The sequence below is a fragment of the Adiantum capillus-veneris genome, chromosome 1 (assembly GCF_014529385.1).
Source record: "Adiantum capillus-veneris isolate H3 chromosome 1, ASM1452938v2, whole genome shotgun sequence".
Taxonomy (NCBI): domain Eukaryota; kingdom Viridiplantae; phylum Streptophyta; class Polypodiopsida; order Polypodiales; family Pteridaceae; genus Adiantum; species Adiantum capillus-veneris.
Genome location: NC_140931.1, coordinates 178,123,671 through 178,140,727, shown reverse-complemented (window position 1 = coordinate 178,140,727; position 17,057 = coordinate 178,123,671). Strand labels below are relative to the sequence as shown.

Genomic DNA, 17,057 nt, shown 5'->3' with positions numbered 1-17,057 from the left:
ATTATTCCTGACCTTCAAGCCTGTGCGAGGAGCCATGTAGAGTTTGTATCTTCCTCCATTGTTTCCCTTTTAAACTGTAATTGTGAGTGTGGATATGGGAGTGGGGCTAGTGGCTGATATCTACCCTTTTTAGCCGCCAAGATTATAAACATGAAACAAGAAAAATAGAACATTGAAGAAAGAAGACTTGAAAGGTTAGCCATGTGTGCCCTCGAAAGTGGGCAGCTTGACTATGGATGATGAGCCCCTGCAGAAATTCTTCAGTTGGTTGGGACAGTCAACTTCAGACCTGCAACCAAAGAGTGCAATGCTTGGAGCCCATTGAGTGCCTATGAACTATGTGATCCACATAGACCCCCCTCCCAACAATATATTCAGTTTATCAGATCAGCTTGTTCTCCATAGTAATTGTTTGAGGCATGCAGCATCGCACATGTGCAGGCAGACAAACATGAGTTCATGCGCATGCACACTTGTACGTTTACGCTGCATAGATCGACTTGGACCAGGCAAATTATGTGACCTATCTGATTTTCTTTTTCAGGTCAGTGTTGATTATATAGCAAAACCTCTAGAAGTTTTTAGAGAAATGGGAAGAGTGCTTAAGCCGGGCGGGATTGCTATCATGAGGTAATGCAGTCATTCGACAATAAAGATTCATTTGGATACTTCTGCTCTCGCTTTTACTGCTCAGAAATGGCTTTGTGGTTTTTCTGAATCAACAGTTTCTCGAATCGATGCTTCTGGACCAAGGCAATCTCAATATGGACAGGAACTGGAGATGTTGATCATGTGTACATTGTCGGTTCTTATTTTCATTATGCTGGTGGATATGAGCCTCCTCAGGCAAGCTTCCTACTCTCTAGTTTGTTTTCTCATATGGAAAGAACCTTAATAGAAAAGCCGGATGAATGAAATTATCCTTCCTCATGGATTCACACAATTAGAATTTCAAGAAGGGGGTAGCTCCCTCTTCATGCATTGGTGTTTATAAAAGAGAACTGGGAGAAAGCTTCAAAAGGCATTTATGCTCAGGTTACTATTTGAAATAGCTTATTCTTGATGTGCAGGCTCTTGACATTTCCCCAAATCCCGGCAGGACAGACCCAATGTACGTAGTTTTTTCAAGGAAGTTGCAAGCTTAGTGGTTCTCTCACTAATCATCCCAAGATACCTCTGATAAAACCAGCATCTTCATCGATAATCTAATGGGGATCCTTTACACCATATCAGGAACCTGCGAAGGCTCCATACACGAAGAGAATGAATTCTTCCACTTGAACAAACCCTCTTTGTTCTGAGTGTACAGGATCACAAAAGACTCAGATTTACATCTACTTGTAAAATTCATGTCGTGATGTTCCCGTCTCAATTATTATACACATCTACTTGTAAAATTCATGTCCTGATGTTCCTGTCTCATTTATTACACTGCTTTGCAAGGGTACCTGCCTTGCAACAAGAGAGCGCAGCAATGTATTCAAAGGAAAATTGATGTCCAAAAGTGCTCTTGCAAAAAGGTTCAAGTTTGTTAGATAAAGAAATTCGATTATTATATTGATTCTCTTAAAGAACGAGAGAGATTCCTTTTGTTTTCCATCACACTAGCAAATGCCAGCATCCTATGGTTTGCTGATGTTTGTATTCAAAAGAGGTGGTGAAAAAAGGTCTCGTGGTGAAATTGCGTGATCTCCTTGCCATGTTCAATGGACTAAATCATGATTTTTGGGTCAAGTTAGAGCCTACTCTTCGTTGTCATGATGGCGGGCCAGGATATGTGAGTCTTTTTTTTGCAAAACAATGGCCTAGCCTAAACTCAGGTTCATATCACTGAATGTCCTCAAAGTTCAACATTGGAATTTGTATTGTTATACTAATGGGCAACAAAACATGACATGAGTAAATGCATAGATATGTTTATAGGAAATTTGATGCATGTTTTTGTTAAGACCAAAATATGAGGGTGTTAAAATTTTGCCCTCGTGTGAAAAATATAGTTCGTTGTGTGAAGTTAAATATAACTTCCAATATTTTCTTAACACCTTTGGCTGCATTCAACCCAAAAGTGATATTGGATGGAGACCCGCACACGCAGTCAAGAGACTTATTTTGTTTAGTCCAATTTGCTTACTTTTGTTATTATAATTTTGAACTGGTTGATGATGGTTATAGGAATTGCCTCATTTCTCTTTGTTACAGGTTTCTATTTGCGATTGATAAGGCTCTTTGATTTTCGCATGTCATGCTAGATTGCCTCATCACATGTTCACAAACCATACACCTTTTTATGATCCATATTTCATAGATCTTTACCATAGTGCCATATTGCCTGTACTTTGTATAGATAATTTGCAATTATGGAGTGCATCATCATTGGCAACTCTACGTTTGTGCTTTTCAACATGATTTGCACAATAATTAGAGATTAGTTATGGCAATAAACAAGCCAAACTATATGCTACATCATTGTGAAGAGGTGGATTAGCCACTAAGGATAAGGCAATAAAGAAGCTCGTGCTATTAGAAATGTAAAGTACTTGTTATATGTTCACTATTTTTTCACTTATTGATTATGTGAAGTCGCTCATTATATGTTCACTATCTTCACTTATCATGTCCATCTTGAATCCCCTACATTAACCATGTATAAATATTTGATTGATTGCCACTAGATATACAACTTGTAGGTTTCTCTGCAATCTAGGCCAATGGTATTGGCTTTGGGTATTGACACTTCTAGTGTTGGTTTCAACTGGTTATGATGCAGAGGGTTGCACACCCCTTCGGGTTGCACACCCCTTCGCTCTTTTACTCTTTGCTTCTCGACCTCACCTACCTTGTCACCTTGGCCTTTAAGTAAACAAAAAATTATATCAAGGATCATCCAATTTTAAGATTACTGAAAATGTCACGAAGAGTTCGTATGCTTGAGCCAAGACCTTTTTTAGACCACTTGAAGCACCTCCTTACATATAATGGCATTTCTGTCAAGCCATCATGACCATTTGGTTGTCACCTACGGAGCTCATTCAAGAAACAATTCCACTCATAACTAAGATGGTGAACCGTGAACTTCCTGGTTTAGGTAGATAGATTGCTGTCGAAGAAAGCTGAGGCTTGAATTTCTTCAACAATTGAGTAGAAACATTCGTAAAACAGCTGAAGCACTACCTGACTCCTAGAATTTTCCACTGTTTTGGTGAAACCAATGTGTTGAGTCTGAGTTTACTCAATTTTTTGTTAAACCTCTTTGCAAATCCTCTTCTACAAGTTTTCCTTTGGCTTTTTTTAAGGGTCCACTGCTGGAACTTCAATTGGCTACTGATGACCCGATCAACATAACCAACACAAAATTACAGATCATTACATATTTTGACCTTGCAAAATTAATGGATGTATCAAACGAGCCTCATATTCGCAAAACTACTTGGCATGGGCCACAAAAGTGTATTTTTTCGAGCAAGATTGGCTGACCCTTGCATGTTGTAAGATTGGAAAACATGAAACAAAGTCGGACACTTCCTATCCCCATAGTGATATGAAATGATGTAAGCAAGCTTTTGCCACATGCATGTGAATATATCTCTGTTCTTCATATGACCTTTCCTTCCCATTCATACTTCTTGAGACAAAGCAACTGATGTTAACAAGAGCGCAATCTTTTGTGATTAACATCACCTCAACTGTAGATACAATCATCCCGCTATGTCGTGTTGCTTATTAGCAACAGAAAAAGCATTATACAAACATGAGAAACTCATGCAAATATCAACAAAATTACATTCCAATCAAGAATTGCCGGATTCGCTCCTCCAAAAAATGAAAGAATGGATGTGCTGTATAGAAGCTGTAAAAATGTAATCGGCTGAGGTGGCCAAGGATGCTGTATTGTGTTAAGATGAGTGCTTATGTATTGCTTTTCTCCTCTCTTCTGCGTGCTGTGCGAGAGAATTCGCCACCGTTTGCTGCTGAGGATCAAGCAACTGTGTGTAGGCTTGAAACCGGGCAGGATCAGATACTGACATTCCTGCACAAACAAAACTTTCTAGCTTAATAAATAGGATATCAAAATCATTCAAGGGCTATGCAGAGGAACTCAAAACAAATGACAGAAACGAAGCATGATGACTTGTCCGCAAACGATGAAAGCCAAATGCAGAATGACACAAGGACAAGCCACTTAGCCATATAAGTAGCAGCTCAAGTAAAACTTCCTTTAAAAAATCAGCTGCTACCTATAAACAAAAAGCATAACCTTTGTTTCAGTGAGCCAGGAGCGCAAAGAAGGTTTGGCTCAAATCCAATGATGAAAATGTCAATACAAGGGTAAATGAGCCATCTTGGAGGTTAAGAGAAAAGAGTGCATCTAACAGGCTAGGAGCCGAAAAATCTCTTTTGCATTCAGAAACTGCATGTCAACTTACACATGTACAGCCACGTACACAGATTATATATCTTGCAAACAGCATTCATAAGTGGTAGCCAAAATAAGCCAACTCAAACACCTTGCATGATATCTGCAAAAAGGATGAAGGGGTCAACAACATCAATTGGTGCCTGAAACTCCTCATCATCAGTAAAATCATCATCGCTGTCCTCATCAGCTTCACTATGCCTTCGGAATGCACTTGCCTGCCATTGAATAAATCAGCACTCTGAGAACAACAATTTATAATGCTGAGCAGAATAGAATAACTGATGAATGTAGCACACCTCTGCAGCTAGTCTTTGCAGCTTCTCAGCATCTGCCTCATCATTATCCTCATCTTCATCTTCCAACTCATTTTCCCACTGATCGTGCTCTGACCCCGAGCTTTCCAGTTCCTCATCCTCTTCAGCATCCTCCTGTTTCTTTGCTGATTCTACAGCATACAGACAGTGAAAATGAGTTGGCTTTCAGACACGAGAAGAAACTAACGAGATTGTTCAGCTCTCTACGTTAGTCTTGTCTTTAAGAGCTCACCTTCTAACTGTTGCTTGTAGGCCATAAGCAGCTGAAGTACTGCCTTGAAGATCTGATCAAGGCCAGCCTGTACTTCTTGTGGCATAAGCTCCGCAGGAAGTGGCAAAAGAGACAAAAGACCCAAAATGCAAACCTTCTTGTCATGCTCCCTGCCAAGAAGTATAAGATCTTTGACTGGAATCGAAACAAATCTTTACACCTGGAGTCTTTAAGTGAATGACCCGAAAAACCAAAAAAGAGGTGACAGTGTTGCCCAGTATATCTATTCCCAATACAAAGAAAGAGTCAAACCGTCGAAAATGTGCAGGTTGGCCGCTCTTCTTTTTCTCTTGAAGAAGAGTCAACCACGTTTGAAAAACTTCAGCTGTAGCTCCCATTCTTTGTAAAATACTTAAAGACAACCCCGGATTGTAATAAAGGGCATTTGCAACCTGTTGCAATCAATTTTTACTTGATTAGAAATAGCAAGAGCCACAAAGACTGTTAAGTCAACAACCACAAAGAACAGCCACTTGTGAACAGTTTTGCCTCCTGTTTAAAACCGTCAACAGGTTTAGCTCTACATTGTTACCCCTGTTTGAACCCCCCCTCCCCCCCCCCCCCCCCCCCCCCCCCGCTTCTTCCTTCGTCGTTTCTGTCCAAATGTTCTTTATTGAAAAAGAAAAATGAACAACCAAATCCTGTTTGTCTGCTTTCATGAGCAGTTTCCACTTCAGTAGTGCTTGGTCTCTTTAGTCACAACTACATTATTCCTGTGAAGCACGAACTTTGAAATGGCCCTGTTCCTACAAATATGAGAGGGAGGGGCAGAGGAGAGAGGATTCTTCCGCGGCCTGGGTCTGCAACCTCTGCACGCATGCTCCTCAGAGTGACTCCAGATGTCTCTGATGCCCGCTCAGCTCACCTCTTCATCATCGCTGAACTTTTACTGCTGCTCAGCTCAGCTCACCTCTTCATCACCGCCGAAGCTTCTGCTGCTGCCCATTGCAGCTTTTCCTCAATGCATGTGTGCTCCTACTCTCGCTCCCCCCTCTCTTTTCCCTGTTGTTTCAATTCTTTTGCCTCTTTGTGTCTTGTTCGTACCTGTTCCCGTATTTTAGAGTTGCTCTGTGCTGTTTGGCTTGCCTCTCTCATCAAGAGCAGGGAGGCTCACCAGGTGGGGATGGGTTGGGAGCGCTTCAGAGGACTGCTCAGGATCAGCCAGGTTGTATGGCGGGTAGAGGTCGGCCCCAGGTGGGGGCTCTTGGCTGCCGGCCCCTTTGCTTCAGAGGATTCCCTTCGTCTCGACCTGGGTTTTTTGGCCAGCAGGAGACGGCAGCGCTCCGACCTTCTCTGGAGGTGAACCGCTACTATTGTTGTGCAAGTTTTGCTCCCCTGGTTTGCCCCCTTTGTTTCAACACCTGTTTTGTGCACTTTAAATTTCCTCTGTTTGAACTGATTGTTTCCTGTTTTGATGTCTTGTTTGTACATATTTTTATTTTCTCTACTTTCTGCTTCATTCCCGGTTTTTCAATTTTTCTGCTTCGTTTGACTGTTTACCGTATTTGGTGAGACCATGTGCGCTTGTGCAGGTCTGGGTGTGCACAAAACCACACATTTCTCTTTTGTTTGTGTGCGCAAGTGCATCTGCATGTGTTGCTTTGCTTTTCTAGATTAACAAAACGTTGAGGACTTTGCTCAGGTTCAACAGTCTAGAAACCAAGCAGGTGTAATATTACTGGAGCAATCCGCCAATTAAAAATCTTTTCTAATGTCACCCATTTCACCGGTAAGAGTAGATAATTTGCAGTGTCTACAATAAGTGGGGCTCATTAGATGGGGGTAGGGATGACAATTTCAGCACTAATAACAAGAAAGGACTACAGATGGTTATCCCAGTGATTCTATCTAGACTAGAATAAAGATGGAAATCTTACCACATTATCAAGAGGAGCCTAGCTCAAAACTACAGCCTCTGCATGTGGTTTGATGCAAATTTGAAGGATTTTCTATACGCGTGTCTACCATAAATTTGGGTCCATAGGAAGCCAGTAAATAGTGTGCAAGTCTTAGCGTTATGCAAAAACTCTGCCTACATACAGGCAAAGCAGCACAAACTGCAAACAAAAGCAGCCCGTAGTGTCGGTCTGTCCTCCAAATGTAACAAGAATTAATCATGAATCATGAATAGAGACTACTCTAGGATTTACTAAAAGCTTAACTGTTAGCAATAGATTGTTATCTTAAAGCAGAAGGTATCTATGATTATTGACCAAATACGCACAAACCTCAATCAGTGCATGACATAGTTTATCCTGAAAATTACTGTCGTTACAGATCCTCATTAAATACATCATTGTATCATTGTTTCCTCTCTTTTAAAAATTCAAGCAATTGTTAGCCTGTGTTATTATTTTGGAAGATTGACAAGGCTATATCCAGAACAATTAAGGATTTCCAATAGAGCACAAAGATCCATCTCAGTAAAAAATACCTACCACTTCAATCAACAGATCCTTCAAATAACCTTTTTGAGTCCTCTTTAACCTTTCAACACTTATTTTCAGGTATGGTTCAACCCATTCATCCACTCTTCCCTTGCAATTTTGCAGCACAGCTTCAATGAGCTTTGGTGCAGGCTCTATATCATTATCTTCAAAATTGTGGTCTGCAAATACCTGGAGAAAGCACCAAACACCTACCAAATATCAGCATGAAAATAAACAAAAAATTAACTAAGATAAGGGAATAAAGCTTACCCTCGATATTATTTTGAAGAGACTTTGCTGATAATCCGGCTCTTTACAGGAGAGAAAATGTTCTGTGCTCCTAGATATGTAATTATCCAACGGAACAAGAATATCTGCTCTTATTAAAGAAACATGATGAGAAACTGATTGTACCACTCTGCTTTAAAACATAAATCCAATATCTGACCATTTTAATATTTGAAAAAAAAATCCAAATACGACCATATTTACTAAGCGCACAATCAGGCTAAAACATATGAAAGAGAGAAAACGGTAGAACGTTCGTAATTATAGAGGCGCATACTCGTATCCATACTGATCATTCCTCATCTCTTAAAACAGAATGTCTAGACAACTTTTCAACAAAATACTAAGGAGCTTTTTGTCAGTGCAGCAGCATAAGACAGATGGAAAACACCTGACAACAGCAGCCCATCAAACCTCTCAAAGTCACCAAACAAGCACCGCAACCAAAACTGGATCATTCCTCATCTCTTAAAGCAGAATGTCTAGACAGCTTTTCAACAAAATACTAAGCAGCTCTTTGTCATTGCGACAGCAGAAGACGGATGGAAAACACCTGACAACAGCGACCCATCAAACCTCTCTCAAAGTCGCCAAACAAGAACCGCGACCAAAACTGGAACTCCAATGCTACATCCGATGACCACCAACTTGAAGGCACGATCTCCGCTGGAAACACAGATCCAAGGGAACTCTTCCTAACAAAGTTGAGCCAGATCTTGACCAGCCAGCCCCTTCCAGAAGCAAAAATGCAAAGGAGAAGTCTCCGCAACAAACACAGCCGCAAATAGACCTGCTGGCTGAAAGTCAGCCTTTGAATGAGCCAATCCCAAGCCTCAGGCACACGCTAGGCATCTAGCGTCTGATCCAAATCAGAGCCAACACCAATTCCAAGATCGTGTCAACACTTGAGCTTCAATACAATGTCAGATGTGGCTATGGAAGATAGACAGAAAGGGCCTGATAACGACTGCACACATGCAAGTACGCCTCTCCTCTGCAATGGATAGCCGGTACACCTCCCAAAGATGAGGGGGGGGGGGGGGGGGGGGGGGTGTGTCACAAGTTAGTGATGTGGCATGGCTCCTAGGGGGTTAGGGCCATTAAAGCCCAAACTTGCAAAACCGACCAAGACTCCAAACCTTGAAGACGTGGACATCCTCCACAAATCATGGAAACCCTGCTTGACGTGGCAAATCTGTACAAACACGCCCGAAATTCACGGGACCCTGCTGACATGGCATCCTGTACAGATCCCCGCGTTTTGCGGCAGTCTATGAGTTGCACCAACTTTTGAACACCAGAGCTTTTAGAAGTGGAGCTTTTCATTGTATGTTGCCTTCAAATATGTAAAGTGGGCACTTTCTCTAGCGTTCCAGTTGCAAGAACTTAGAAGTCCGCCTCTCCGGTGGAGTATACAGATGCTTACACCTATTTGCTTACTCTAATGTAGCATTGTAAGCATTGACAAGGTTCATACTATCCTTAAGCTGTATTACTTGCATCCATCTAGCATCTTCAAACGGATAATTTTTGAACTTAATAAAATACTGTCGGATAATCTTATCATGTTGTAGTACCTTGTCTTCATGCCGAAGGATAGCTTCGGGTTGTAGCACCTCTTCTTGGTCTTCGATTTCGGGAGGGTCTTCAATAATTGACTCACTTGGTGGCTATTATTTGTAGGGCTTAAGTAGGCTCACATGAAAAGCATTGTGTATGAGCCAATGGTTGGGAAACTTGAGTTGACAAGCCATCTCATTGATTGGCTTCAAGGTTTGAAAAGGACCATAGTATCTTTTTGCTAGTTTAGCATAATACTTTTGATGGCCCGTAGGATTTTTGCCCTTCGTTTGCCTCAATCAAGCCTTGGGAAAAGGAGGACAGGTTGATGTAGTCACCTCCTATGTCTACCTTGGCATCACATTCACCAGCCTACCAGGACCCTTCACTATGAGGCAGGCTGCTGCTGACAGGCTCACCCGAGGATATGCAGCTCTGGCCATGCTAGAGCGGAGATGCCACCAGGCACACTTTCAGGAGCCCCGCACGAAGGGGTGGCTTTTCGACACCTTAGTCACCCCGGCCTTGATGTACTCGACGGCAGTATGGGCACCAGGATTGACAGCTGACCAGTGGACACAGCTTGAGAGGCCACAGGTATGTATGATCTCACGCTTGCTCCGCAGCAAGAAGACAGTGCCACATGACATTATTAGAGCCGAGCTCGCCACACCACCTATGGTTGTAGAGGCACTATTCCAGACAGTCTGCTTCATCCAGAGGATGAGAGAGCTACCTCCTGACAGACTTACTCGTAGAGCATTTGAGGCAGCTATACAGCTATCAGAGAGTGGGCATGAGAGAGCATGGTACTCACAGGTCAGAGCATGGTTTGAGGGACACGGTCTTGACATGGAGAGCCTACCACCATTCCAGTACGACCCCCACTCACCATATGTTCACCTCTCTCGCAGTGAGAGGAACTTGGTATTGAGACAGGATCTGTGGCAGCTATACACTAGGAGAGTCTAGGAGTCACCTGGCTTGGGGACGAGGATGTCAGATTACAGAGACCAGTTTCTCACCATATTGTTTGGGGGGTTCATACAGAGACCACGCTACATGGACACATATATGCCACATAGCTCACGGGTGGCGATTGGTCAGCTGAGAGTGGCTTCACACAGGTTAGAGATTGAGATCGGAAGACATACTGGTGTTCCCAGGGAGGAGCGAGTCTGCAGAGCCTGCACAGAGGAGGTGGAGAGTGAGGAGCACTTTGTATGTAGATGCAGAGCATACACTGAGATCAGAGGCAGGTATGAGGCCTTATTCAGAGGACAGCCCACTCTCTGAGAGATCATGGACTCTCGAGATCAGAGACAGCTCGGACGTTTCTTACTAGAGATACAGAGCCATCGGGACACACTACTACAGCCACACACAGCTACACAGACAGAGGGGAGACAGTCGCAGCTCACAGACTTCTTTCAGAGGATTGCCGCCCCCCCCTCACCAGACACTCAGAGGGGAGTGACACTCCCACAGGCGGAGGTGAGCCGAGCTAGACGACGACCACGAGTCACAGGCTACATGGGCGCGAGCTCCCACCACCGACAGATCGAGGAGATCCGAGCCCGGAGCGCCGTGCCACTGAGGAGCGAGCGGCTCAGATGAGGGCTGACCCGACAGCTTTCATCCGGGTAGCCTTGGCACCAGACCCGCCCATGTACCACATCTTACATCCCCCCATTAGTACAGGATGGAGCTAGATAGCTTGATGCATTCTCATGATTGTACTACCTTGAGCATATAGACATGCATATACCCCTAGAGATAGAGCTCCATCCCTCCTCAGATACTCCACTACCTACATTCAGTTCAGTTTTGTATCAGTTTTTGTTTCATTTGTCTTTCCGATAGACGGATGACATACACACCATGTACATTTGATTTGTCTCATAGGCCAATTTCGGCCTGACATAGACGTTAAAAATCTTTCTTTCTTTCTCTCTCTCTCTCTCTCTCTCTCTCTCTCTCTCTCTCTCTCTCTCTCTCTCTCAAGCAACGAAGAGGACAAGGAGGGTTAGCATGTATGGTTAAGAAAGGATTGGAAGATTTTGTATCAATTGTGAAAGATGACAAGTACAAACGTTATGTATGGCTGAAAATTATGACACCAAAAAGAGCACCCATTTTTGTAGCCGGTTGTTACATTCCTCATCATGATTCTCCCTTTTATGCTTGCATGGATAGAGATCAACCATTTTCTGATTTGGAAGAGGACATTGCTTATTACAAAGGTGAAGGTGATGTTATTGTATTTGGGGACATGAATGCTCGCACAAAAACATCGCAACATGATACTCAACAATTTGATATGCCATACATTTCAAGGGAGTTGGAGGAAGTTCACTTGTATGATCGTACTTCAATGGATGAGAAAGAGCCGGATCACTATGGAAAGTTACTTTTACACGTGTAATAGCACGGGTATGCTCATTGCCAATGGTGTATCTTTGTGGAGTGGAACCAATGGATTTACATGTAGAAGACATAATGGGGATAGTGTGATTGATTATATGCTACTCTCTGAAGCCATCATGTATCGCATAAAGAGTTTTATGTTTGGTCAATGGACCCCGGAATCCGACCATCGCACCTTATGTATTGACCTTTCATGTGGAGAAGCAACTAAGCATGATAATCTCAGCCAAAGGAAAGAGAAGTTATCACTATGTATGGATTTCAAACGGGCACCAATGTACATTGAAATGGTTGAGCAAAAATTATGGATGACAAAGCTTCAATGTGATGCACCATTGGAAACTAAATGGGAAGCTTTCAAGAAAGCTATTTATTCTTGTGCGGAAGAATGCTTTGCCATAAAGCATCTCCATGGTATCCACAAAGATAGATCACGCAAAAGGTGGTTTGATAAAGAATGTCAAGATGCTCGAAAGTCCTTGATAAAGCTTGATGCAACTATGGACAAAGGCAACTATCAAAGTCATTTGCGTACATACAAGGCATTGATTCAAAAGAAGAGAAGAAGATGGGAAGTAAAGCAACAAGAATTTCAAGTCCAAGAAAAGGCACATGCATGTGGAAGATTTTGGAGAAACTTGAGAGGCAAGCGGGTTGAGAATTTTGGTAACTTGAGTCTAGTGGATATGTACACACATTGTAGGCAATTATATGAGCAAGAAAATACTGAAAAAATGCCATTTTATGGTTCACTCCCATGTATGCCGTCTTTTTTTACTATTGAGGATGTATGCGGTGGGCTTGAAAAGTTGGCCACTCGCAAAGCGGGAGATCTTCAAGGTATCAAGCCGGAGATGATCAAATGGACGGGAGATTTTACCCACGAGTGGATGTGTGATATGTTCAACCTTGCACTTCAACATGGTATGCCTTATGATTGGAGTACTAATTGGGTTAAGCCTTTGCATAAAGGAGGGGATGTAAAGAATGTAAGCAACTACCGGACTATAATGATTGGTTCTCTTATGGCAAAGTTGTTTGGGTGCATAATGGAGATGAAATTGAGTGATTGGGCTGAAGAGAATGACAAGCGTGCAAAGGGACAAGCGGGTTTTCATCGATGCCATAGCACCATTGATCATCTTGTCACTCTTCGTGTTCTCATGGAGGAAAGTCGGTTGAAAGGCAAGCGATTGTATTGTTGTTTTGTGGCCTTTAAGAAAGCCTTTGATATGATTCCACGTAACAATTTGTGGAGAAGGATTGAAGAACTCCAACTGCCAAGTGAGTTTATGCTTGCGGTTTCTCGAATCTATGAGAAGGTGATTTGTCAATTGCGCATGGGAAGAGAAATTTCAGAAATTGTTATAAGCACTATTGGGGTTAAACAAGGATGTCCATTGTCACCAACTCTCTTTGGTCTATGCATCGATCAATTGGAACAAATGGTACTTGACTTTATGCAAGAAGAAGGCATTGAAGAGGTCACTATTTGCAATGCGGTAATCATGCTTTTGTTGTATGCGGATGATGTAGTGCTTCTAGCACACACTTTAGAAGATGCACAAAAGCTTATGGTTGTCCTTGAGAACTTTTGCTTGCATAGTGGGCTGATTGTAAATGAATCCAAAACAAAGGTTATGCTTGTGAAAACCAACCATAAGGAGAAGCCATGCATTGTGTACAACAACGAGACACTTGAAGTTGTTGAGAGCTTTAAGTACCTTGGCCTTGAGGTTCCATCCAATCACAAGTGGCATGAATGTGCTATGCGTCGTTTGGAAGCGGGAAAGAGAGCATATTATGCATTTGAGAACATGTGTAATGCGGGAAACATCAAGTGTTGGGTTCTCAAGAAGTATCTTTTTGATGCATTGGTGACACCGGTTCTTCTTTATGGAGTTGAAGTGTGGGGCGGGAGCATCTCAAAGTCTACTTGGAAAGAGTTTGAGAATGTCCAAAAGCGTTTTCTTACAAACTTTCTCCAAGTTAAGACACAAACACCATATATGCTCTTACTTCTTGAGTCGGAATCTCTTCCAATTGAGGTTATGGGCATGGAAAGGGTTGTGGAGTACATGATAAAGATGCGTCAAAACCCCTCACATCGACTTCCTACAATTGCATGGGAAGCAAGCAAAAAAGTTCAAAAGACGCATAAAAGCAAGATCTTGAGCACGGGATGGATGCAAGACATAAAGAAGTGGTTTGGGAGATGGGATGCATTACACTTGCTACATGATGCTTCAATTGACTCTCAAGTGAATGAAGCTTTTCTACAACGCCAATGTATTACGGCTTGGGAGAAATCCGGTGGGTCACGCTTCATACATTACACCACCTATATTGCCCCCAACTACAAAACCATGTTCTTCGCTGAGAGAGGAAACCGTACTCACACTTACATGCTTGAGCCTATTCCCTTGTCCACGATACGCACTATCGCAGCAATTCGGCTTAGCTCCCATTTCCTTCGATGCGAGATAGGGCGTTGGGGCGATGGAGAAGAGTCAAATCGATTGTGCACATTATGCTCACTGCAAGTTCGAGAGTCTGAGTACCACACACTACTAGAGTGCTCAGCTTTTGATCACATCCGAACTTGCTTCTCTCACATTTTCAGCCATAACTTAGACCTACACACTTTCCTCTCCCATCCAAAGTGTGGGCTCTCCATTGCGACTCTTATCACTACAATTTTTGAGCATCGAGAGTCACTCATCAGCCATACACATACTACATCACATGTAACTTTGGTCCCATAGGTCATATTTGACCTCCGAGGACGATAATAAAATCTATCTCTCTCTCTCTCTCTCTCTCTCTCTCTCTCTCTCTCTCTCTCTCTCTCTCTCTCTCTCTCTCTCTCTCTCTCTCTCTCTCTCTCTCTCTCTCTCTCTCTCTCTCTCTCAGGAGCCCCGGACGAAGCTTTGGCTCTTTGACACCTTGGTGGCTTCAGCATTGCTCTATGGGGCTGAGATATGGGGACCTTCATTGGATCACCACGAGAGGCCGGGTCGCACAGACGGATGGGGGAACATGGAGAAACCTCTCGTCTCTATGATCTCGCGGCTCATTAGAGCCAAGGCATCAGTACCACGGGCCATTATCCGAGCAGAGCTAGCGGCCCCCCCACTAGTGGTGGAGGCGCTCACCAGATCAGTCTCCTTCATAAACCGCACATGGGAACTTCCCAGAGACAGATATGCTCGCATAGCACTTGAGTCCTCTCGACAGTTAGCCATACAAGGAGATACAACATGCTGGTATGGGGAGATGACATCATGGTTTCAGGCGCATGGATTCAGCATAGACAGGCTGCCACCATTCCAGTACTCATTGGATGCACCATCTCTCATTCTTACACAGTCGGAGATCACCAAGCTCATCCGCCAAGACCTGACCCGGCTAGACACCAGGAGGACATGGATACAACCAGCACAAGAACTGGGCACGAAGATGGCTTTCTACAGAGACCACCTTCTCCAACTTAGGGAAGATGGTTTTGTGACGAGACCCAGATACATGGATACCCACTTGTCTCATGGGATACGATGTGCTATTGGCCAGTTACGCACATCGTCTCACCAGCTGCGGATTGAAACTGGGAGATACAGCGGAGTACCAGCAGAGGCCAGGGCATGCCCCTTGTGTGACATGGAACCTGAGACAGAGCTGCATTATACATGCCGCTGCCCCGTCTACTACGAGATACGAGGCCACTTCCATTGCTTGTTCAGAGAGGGTTTTGGACCACTCTCAAGAGTAATGGGATACGAAGATCAAAGATGCCTCGGTTTGTTCTTGCTCGAGCTGCGCAGACACAGAGAGAGCCTGATGAATGGCGAGGTTAACCAGTCTCAAAGACGGATCACAGACTTCTTCAAAGCAGACACGGGACAGCCGCAAGAGCCACTCCCACAGTAGAGCTCCCCCTCGTCTCACACCAGAGGCACACTGATCGACCGAGCGATTGAACTGGGGAAATCCAAGCACCCACGACTGCGAAGGACTACACAGCATCGACGGAGGCTACGTCAAAAGATTCGGAGCACGCTGGCAGGCATGCACGACGCCCGGTCAGACTACTAACCATGGAGGAAATTGATGAGATTCGCCAACGACCGATGCTCGATCTTTTGTGATTCAGCTATCCCAACAAGCCGCCCATTTTTGCTTAGTTTTCTACTTAGCTCACATCGACAAATCTAGAATCCCATAGTATATATCTTTGTTTTGTATTGTTGTTAGGTTATTTTGTTACTCTAACTTTGTATCAGATCCACCACCTTGTAACTTTCTCGTCTCATAGGTCACTATGGCCTTTTGAAGACGTTAATATAACATTTCATTTCATTTCATTTCCTCTCTCTCTCTCTCTCTCTCTCTCTCTCTCTCTCTCTCTCTCTCTCTCTCTCTCTCTCTCTCTCTCTCTCTCTCTCTCTCTCTCTCTCTTTTTTTCTTTTTTTTTCTTTTTTTTTTTGAAAAATCAGGGCTGTATATTACTGAGTACAATATAATCCCCAGTGGATGCCAAAATAGCCTATCACGTGGGGTGTACAAGCTGAATGTAAGGTTGAGAGCCACTATAGTGACAACTCGACTAGAACAATGTCATGGTGGTCTGTATGATGAGTAGAGGAGAAACCACTGAGGAGGTGCATAATGCCATGTAATCTGTCCACCTGTAAGTGTGAAGAAGAGTGGAGATCGGGCCCAACGCCGAAGAAAGGCAAATCGACGAGCCTCAGCTGCTCTAGATGTACCTGAGGAAGAATCCCACTGCCAAATGAGGGTGTGAATGATGTCCAGCCAAATGGCAGTGAGGGTATCCGGTGGGAGCTGTGGAGCCGCACTGAGAATGTGAAGACAACGAGCTCTCCAAACATTCCATAGTGCAATGCTAGTGATGACTGAGAAGATTTCATCACGTGTCTGAGGATCCCCCTGCCAAGCAATCTGTGGTAACATAGCCAAAGTCCCTCGCCGATAACCAGTCGGGGTAAGCATAAGAGCTGGATCGGTGTCTGAGCCCTCGTAGAAAAGATGCGGTCCGGGCATCGGCATCAACCAGGAGACAGATCCCCAAGTGAGAAATCCATGCTGAACACCAGCTCTGCTAAGTAAAAAGCAAACTGCGAGCCACACTACCTGAGAAGACGAGCATGACCAAAGACAGTGTGCACGTGACTCAGGTAGGTGCAAAGAACAACGAGTACATAACGGGTCATGACCCATAGAAGCTAACCAAGTCCCAACTGGAAGTCCTGCATATGCAATCATCCACAGGAAAAAGGAAATACGACGAGCCACATGTAGATCCCAGATAGCTGACCAAAACTGTTGTAGAT

General features: G+C 43.6%; 2 protein-coding genes across 4 annotated transcripts in view; one reads left to right on the top strand and one right to left on the bottom strand.

Annotated features, from left to right (window-relative positions):
• LOC147466071 (S-adenosyl-L-methionine-dependent methyltransferases superfamily protein) overlaps positions 1–1,591 on the top strand; it is a 112,213-nt gene extending 110,622 nt beyond the window's left edge. The window contains exons 6-8 of the mRNA XM_086523656.1: positions 545–630; positions 726–846; positions 1,071–1,591. Coding sequence (XP_086379782.1) covers positions 545–630; positions 726–846; positions 1,071–1,145 — 282 coding nt within the window. The 3' untranslated portion in view covers positions 1,146–1,591. The remainder of the gene's footprint in view (positions 1–544; positions 631–725; positions 847–1,070) is intronic.
• A 2,047-nt stretch (positions 1,592–3,638) lies between these two features.
• The window catches only part of LOC147466070 (importin beta-like SAD2), a 53,168-nt gene continuing 39,749 nt past the window's right edge, over positions 3,639–17,057 (bottom strand). For all 3 annotated transcript variants that reach the window (XM_086523655.1, XM_086523651.1, XM_086523649.1), the window contains 7 exons: positions 7,702–7,805; positions 7,441–7,620; positions 5,255–5,394; positions 4,964–5,112; positions 4,714–4,862; positions 4,506–4,632; positions 3,639–4,027 (listed from right to left, as the gene is read on the bottom strand). In XM_086523655.1, the coding sequence (XP_086379781.1) occupies positions 3,894–4,027; positions 4,506–4,632; positions 4,714–4,862; positions 4,964–5,112; positions 5,255–5,394; positions 7,441–7,620; positions 7,702–7,805 (983 nt within the window). In that variant the 3' untranslated portion in view covers positions 3,639–3,893. The remainder of the gene's footprint in view (positions 4,028–4,505; positions 4,633–4,713; positions 4,863–4,963; positions 5,113–5,254; positions 5,395–7,440; positions 7,621–7,701; positions 7,806–17,057) is intronic.